Below are 7,216 nucleotides of genomic sequence, written 5' to 3' on the forward strand. Positions count from 1 at the left end.
GTACATGTCAATATCAGTGGAAAAAAAGGTTATAATATAGAGTGGATTGGTACACCCATTCTATTGCTAATTCTTGTTACTTCATGCCATTGTAAAAGTGAAAGACTGTGTGGGTAGAGAAGAGTTTGTTTTTTCTTTAGAGTCCTATGTTAAAGCTTCCTGTTTTGTGGGTGACAACATTATGTATGGCAAGAAGTTTCTCAAAAACGTGTCTTAAAAATAAACTTGTTAAAGTGTTCCAATATATTTCTCATAATGGTTGATCTCTTCTCATTTTAACATCCTCTGCAAAGAGGGTAAAATAATTAATCCACTTTGTCTGAACAAATATCTATAAGACATGTAAGGGACCTGTAAAATGAATATAGGTAAATCAATTTTGGAAAAATAATAAAGATAAGCCTGCTTTTGTTGGAAACAAAAGGGATATTAAACAAAACTTTGGAAAACTAGCCTTAAGTTTTTAGGTGTTTGATGGTTATTGAAGTTTTTTTTTTTACATCTCACTTGTATTTATTAGTAGAAAAAAAGGTGACATGGTTGAGTGGGCTATAACACATTACGTTGTTCCCTTTTTAAGCAGTCAGACAGACAAAAAAACTACTTCCTCCTTAGTAATACTTCCTCCTTAGTAATACATCTGTTTAGTGATGTTCATGTTCCATAGTATAGAGGATATGTATATTTAATTTTCGCGAACTATGAAAAAAATGTGAACAAACAGCTACTCAACCTTTGTAGTCAAAGCTTCATTTGGGGGAGGGTGAGGAGTGGTGGTACTGGCTGGTTGTTTTGGAGTGGGTTTTTTTGCCTTTAACGTGTGCACAGGGCCTTGCTCCTTAATCTGGTGTAAATTCTGCTTGTCCTAAACTAGCAGCTGAGGATTGCCATGGTGCAGGACCTCTTCTGTGGTGTAAATTTATTTTAATTTATCTCAAATTTATTGCATTTTTTTTTAATTGAAGAATGACTTGATTAATGGACGCAGGTCTTGTTTTCATCTTTGCTTTTCAGTTTAACATGTTTAAGGTGCATGGTTTTGTGCCATAGCTATATAACTTACGATGAAGTTGAATTGCGCTGCAGTTCTAGGAAGATCAGGTACTATGCAAGAGGATATCGCGTGTTACTGACAGTTGCCTTCCAAATACTACAGCAGCTTCTTCTGTTGACTGTCCTTTTTTGTAGTCTGCAGCAATCTAAGGATCTCCCTACAAAACAGGGGATTTTAGTCTTGGCTGATTAAACAGTTGAATAGGTATTAAAGAATCTGCTGCAGTATGAATGAATCTTCTAGAAGAGTTTGTAATCTACTGTGTGTCATTGGATGGCATTCTTTGTTGATAAATTCTTGGAAAAAATATGAAAAAGGTAGCCATAGTTCTCTCTGCAACAGTCATCTTTTTAACCCTCTCCTATTATGATAAAATAATATAAAAATAAAAAACTGAAGCATGAAGAGAATGGTAAAGTAAATTGACAAACAAAGAATTTCAAGAACAAAAGAAATCATTTGAAGATTCGCCAGATACAACCAAGTAATATATGGAGTGGTCTGTCTGGTTGTGTCTAGGAAACAGAATGCTGGAGAATCTGTGAGTATATTTAGAGAAATATTATGAAGAAACCAGAGGGTGTTTTCTGTCTTTCTTCGCAGATGATCACTGTGAATGCTTCATTGTTTCCCAGTTCTATTACTAATTCTTTGATAGCAGTTGGAAACGATGGTCTTCAAGAAAGAGACAGAATGGTTCGAGCCTGTATAGCCATTATCTGTGAACTAGGTAAGATAACTGAAAGCTAATTAAGAAAAATTTTGACATGGTTATCATCAGTTTTCTAAGAGATTCTCTTCTGTGGGTTTGTATTAAACAGATTGTATTCAAATAATTAATGGTATTTGTTTAATAATTAGATGTTAAATCTTCTTAATGTCAGTTTCATGGATTTTAGTCATTAGTTTGGTATAAAACAATATCACTTTAACTTAAAATCTCTTAAGTAAAGTACCTGAAGATTTCAGGTGCTGTTCTTCTTAAGACTTGCTTAAGTCTTCTTAAGACTTGCTTAAGTCTTCTTAAGACTTGGCAATTTTTGTTTTACCTTAAAAACATTTCCCTGCTGCAGTTGATGTTTCTAAAACTAATGGATTGGAAGTAGGGAGAATTCCATATGTGAGATGCCGACAAATGTATAAGAGTTCAGAGAACTACAAAACATATTCCTTTAAAAATTTCTACGGTGGGTACTATGATGAGCTGGCTTCTGGAAGTCAGTGTATGTGTCCATGTAAAGACTATCTGGACAGTGGTTTATACTAACTCCCTGTACTTGTACATGGGTGCTGATTTTTAAAGTTTTTTCAAAATCAAATCAATGAGAAATAACTTCAGCAATGTTTTCAAGATACAAACTTCTGTTTTAAAGAAATAAACAATCTGTTACTCTTTTATATTCTAGTATAAATATTTTATCCATGTCAGTCCAGTGAAGCACAAAACCTTTTTATGGGGAAATCCAGAAACTACTCTATGGAAACTTGGTTAGAAGTAAGTTGGGAAATTGCTGCACAGTGGTGACTGACTGACCAGTATTTTTGTTCATGATAAATTAATGAAAAATCTCAATTCACTGCTAATGTCTGTCCGTTCCATTAAAAGCTTTTCCTGTGTGTCGACAGTATTCAGGAGGAAAAAGACATGCGTACTAAAGAGACGACAAGTTTGTCACACTGGAAGCCATGAAATGTTTTCTTTCCTACCACTGGCCAAAGTGACGTGTTTTTCTTTATTTAGCACTTCAGAATCCCGAGGTGGTGGCTCTTCGGGGTGGTTTAAGTACCATCTTGAAAAATGTGATTGATTGTCAGCTAAGCCGAATAAATGAGGCTCTGATAACTACAGTTTTGCACCTCATTAATCATCCAAAGACCCGACAATATGTGCGAGCAGATGTAGAATTAGAGGTGGGTTCAGTTTTACTTGTTTAGTGACAGAAATTAAACATTGTATCACTAATGAAAATGTTTAATTTGCATCTTGGATTTCACCTTCTGTGTTAGTGCAAAATGTTTAAAATACAACATTTTAGGCTAAAAGCATAATGATTTATGAAGCAGGAGTAACATGACAGATTGGAGTGGGACTGAGGAAAGGGCAAGACCCATTTAACTGTATTCTCATGTGAAAGTAATGCATGTCTTTCTTTTGTTTAGCGAATTTTAGCTCCTTACACAGATTTTCACTACAGGCATAATCCAGACACAGCAGAAGGACAACTCAAGTAAGTGTTAGTGCTGCTACTTGTGCTACCAGTTGTGTTCATGGTATTGGAATTAAACTATTTTTCTTTCCAAAGTGAAAGTAAAAGCAATGACCTGATACTAAACTAGTTGAAGTTGAATACAGTAGGTTAGAATGCAACTTCCTAAAATACTGTTAAGCATTTAAGATTTAAAAGGGCTTGTTTAGCCTGGAGAATAGAAGGTTGGGGGACACCCTCCCCTGAATAGCAGCCTTTCTAATACCTATGAAGACATTATCAAAAAGGTGTAGCCAGGGCCTTTCATGGTGGTGAGAGGTGGGAGGACAAGAAGCAACAGAGAGAAATTGAAACGAGAGGTTCCAGTTTGATATAAGGGGGGGGTAGGGGGTGTGGGAATTTTCTGTGAGGCCACTCAAGTGTTGGAACAGGTTGTCCGGAGGTGTCCTGCAGCCTTCATCCTTGAGAGTTTCTAAGACCCGCCTGGATAAAGCCTTGAGTATAACTTGGTCTGGTCTCATAGCTGACAACTTCTTTGTCCAGGAGTTTGGACTAGAGAACTCCTGAGATTGCTTCCAACTTGAATTATTCAGGTTTTTTTAATTACCAAATGGCATTAGATGCTTAGCTCTGGGTAACTGAATCTTTAGGTCCAAATCTTTAGGTCCCTGCTGTAGGCTCACTGTCAGTGGAGGCGCAGAGTGATTCATCTGACCACGTACAGGTGTTTACTTTGTGATGTTATCCTCCTACCATGGAAACTCCCCTGAAAAAGGAAAAGTAACAATACTTAAATTCTAATCTTTGTGTGTGTGTGTATACTGTTTCTCTTACTCTGGATTTTGTCCCCTATCTAAAAATCTCAGTTAACTATTTTTTACTTGCTATGTTTGTAACACTTTGCTTTATGATAAATAACTGTATTGTGACATTTGTTGTTTTAATCACAGGGAGGACAGAGAAGCACGGTTCCTAGCCAGTAAAATGGGAATAGTGGCAGCATTTCGATCATGGGCAGGTAAGATTTTTTTGTTTGTTTGTTTGAAGCTGGATGATTGGAAGGGGAATTTTACTTTCTAGTATAGGAGTGGTTTGTTTAAACACAGCACCTGTCTCATATGATGTGTCTAATTTCTATCAATACCTTCCTACAACACTACTAAGGTGTGTTTTGATACTGTAAAATTGGAGGACATACACATAGTTTTCTTTGATTAACTCTACTGACAAGACACAGCTTCCCCCCCAGCCCCGTACAGAATACCTTATAAGTTGTACCTGGATGGTGGTACTTGACATTTGATGGGTGAGAGGATGTTGAAAATAACATCATAAGAACTTGCCTTTGAGATGGTTCTGCCACTGTAAATAAGAAATCTTTTTGTCTATGTGAAGAGATACCAACAGGATAGTTTCATTAGCACCTGGCTTTTACCAGGTGCCATAGCTGAAGAGAAATTGTAGATGGACATAGTTTGGGATTTTTCATGTAGAAGACATTTCTAAAGCGAAAAAGCAGGTTTTTGCATTTTTCTAAACCCTTTCTCTGCAATATTACAATATCTACCATGAAGATACTGCCTTAGGGACTGCTCATTCTTTTAGTCAAGACAGTGTCTTGCAAATAAACTACATCAGTTGATATGACCATTTACCAAAAGTTTGGGTAGGATTTTTACAGGCTATGCTTAGGAAAGATTCAGACTGTATAGAAAGCCTTTTTCATTACAAGACTATTTGCTTTATTTTTTAATGTTCTGAAAATGATCGGTAAGCTTAATTTAATATCCACGTATCCTTCAAAAGTTTCTTACATGTATTCTCACTTGTTTGGGGAAGCTTGGGAAGTTTCTGACAACTTTAAAACTTCTAGGAAGTAGTTCCTGATAGTATTGCTGCATCTTCCCTTACTTATAACTAATAGCATATGCCTGAAAATTCAAGTGGCTGCAGGAATAATTGTCTTGGAGTGTGTTACTTGCAATGGCACTTCACTGTTAGACATTCATTCACAAGTAATATGACAATATTACTTGCCATGTTGGAGACTTAACATCATAAATGTTTTCAGTACAAAAATGTCCTTACACTGTCAGTCTTCCCAAAGGACATGTAGCTAAACCAGGCTTGAGGGTGTTCCTGGTTTTTGTTTTGGCTTTTTGGGTAGGTTTTTTTTGCCTGTGTGTACTATCTGCTGTGTTTGACTGTTCTGCTCTCCTTATTTTCCTGACTGGGTTATTCTTCAGAGCTGATGATTACTATGTCCTTTATCCCCATGTGCGATCATGTCCTTAGAGATAAAATTGAGGCATGCACCGAAATCTATTCCTGCATTGTAATTGGGATGTGGCCGCTATATGCTCTTGGAAAAGGTGCGCTGTAGAACATGTGTGTCACTGGCCACATATGTATGTCTTAAATTTTTGTGACATGAAAGTTTTGAATTGAGGACTTTCTTCAAGTTCATATAAAGCACATGTCATTAAAGTTAAATTTGTATTAGTGAAAATATATAGATGAGTAGGTGATATTTTTAATTTTCTAGTAATTTTTAAGGAATGACGGTTTGGGTTCATTTATCATATGTAAGACAAAAAGGTGTGCAAACCTGGATTCTTTTTCTTCATTTGAAGTTGCATTTTGGAGAAACTTGTTTGTTTTCTGGATAGCATGTTACTGTAAGTTTTTTAATTTATTCTGTGAAGTATGAAGAGAAGTGGTCAAGGAAATGAGCAAGGTTACTGTCTTTGCAGCCACATTTTTAATGAAGAGACTGTATATAAATTGAGGCTGAAAATCAGTGTAAGCTTTAGGTGGTATTCTGTAACACTTAGAAACAATCTGAAGGTTTTCCCTATTAATATTGAAATATTAAACTAATTGAATAAAAATACAGTGTAAAAGGACTAAATGGTAAGAGAGTCTCTGAGATTTTATATGAAGTTAAATGTTAAAACTACTGTGTTGAAACTGCTGGAGATGAGTACTTGTCATTTGGGAAAAGATGGTTTAAAATGGTGCACAGAGAATGTTATTCCAAGTATGTTTAAACTTGCTGCTTAGAATTCACCTGAGATTAAAAGGAACTGAATAATTTGTTAGGTTAAGATAGAGCTTTTGATGGAGAAACGTCTCACAGTTCTGCCAAGATGATGCAAATCTTTGAGGTTTAAGATTCATTCTTTATTGACAATTTTGTCTTTTCTTTCTGCCATTTCTTCCATGTAAATGTTGTTTTTGCAGATAATTTGAAAATAATGTTCACACTAGAAAGGGCAGAAGTAGCTATAGTTTTTAATGAGGAAACAAAGTTTTGTGATTAGAAAGTTTTGTTAAATATTATTGATTGGAAAGGACATGACATTATAAAGGTAAAAATGTTAATGATTAGTAATTTTTGTCATCTGTGCTTGTACTCAAAGTGGAAATCAAATTTAACAATGTGTCTAATGCTTTTTTGTTTGGTGAGGGAATATTATTATGTATTTAATGTGTTCTAGGTATTATCAGCCTGTGCAAACCTGGAAATTCTGGGATTCAGTCTCTTATTGGAGTACTCTGTATACCAAATATGGAAATACGGGTAGGTGGTAAATATTTAGTACTGATGTAGGAATAATATTGGGTGTTTTAATTAATATATTCTTTTTAACAATTTAGTGGTTTAAACACAGACTGCAGTTATGAAATCACTACCCTCAAGTTTATTTCACCCCCAAGTTCAAGTCTATAATTCCATTATAAAATTCATGTGAGAATGGAAGCACACCCTGTATGTCTAAGAGGAAGGAATGGAGGAGTGAAAAGTATATAAATTAATTTTAACTCTGGTCAGAAGTCAAAGCAAGTTCACAGTAGCTGCACTTATGAGTTTAAAGCATAATAATCAGAGTTGAATCCGAGATAAATAAAAATGTTTCTTCCTAATTACCTATTAAACCAAGAGGTTGATGGT

At 35.3% G+C, this 7,216-nt stretch overlaps 1 protein-coding gene across 1 annotated transcript in view; it reads left to right on the forward strand.

Annotated features, from left to right (window-relative positions):
- The window catches only part of RICTOR (RPTOR independent companion of MTOR, complex 2), a 67,708-nt gene that overhangs the window by 18,507 nt on the left and 41,985 nt on the right, over positions 1–7,216 (forward strand). Inside the window, exons 5-9 of the mRNA XM_009329431.1 lie at positions 1,658–1,784; positions 2,796–2,965; positions 3,215–3,282; positions 4,212–4,279; positions 6,762–6,844. Coding sequence (XP_009327706.1) covers positions 1,658–1,784; positions 2,796–2,965; positions 3,215–3,282; positions 4,212–4,279; positions 6,762–6,844 — 516 coding nt within the window. The remainder of the gene's footprint in view (positions 1–1,657; positions 1,785–2,795; positions 2,966–3,214; positions 3,283–4,211; positions 4,280–6,761; positions 6,845–7,216) is intronic.

The sequence above is a fragment of the Pygoscelis adeliae genome, unplaced genomic scaffold (assembly GCF_000699105.1).
Source record: "Pygoscelis adeliae isolate BGI_AS28 unplaced genomic scaffold, ASM69910v1 Scaffold47, whole genome shotgun sequence".
Taxonomy (NCBI): domain Eukaryota; kingdom Metazoa; phylum Chordata; class Aves; order Sphenisciformes; family Spheniscidae; genus Pygoscelis; species Pygoscelis adeliae.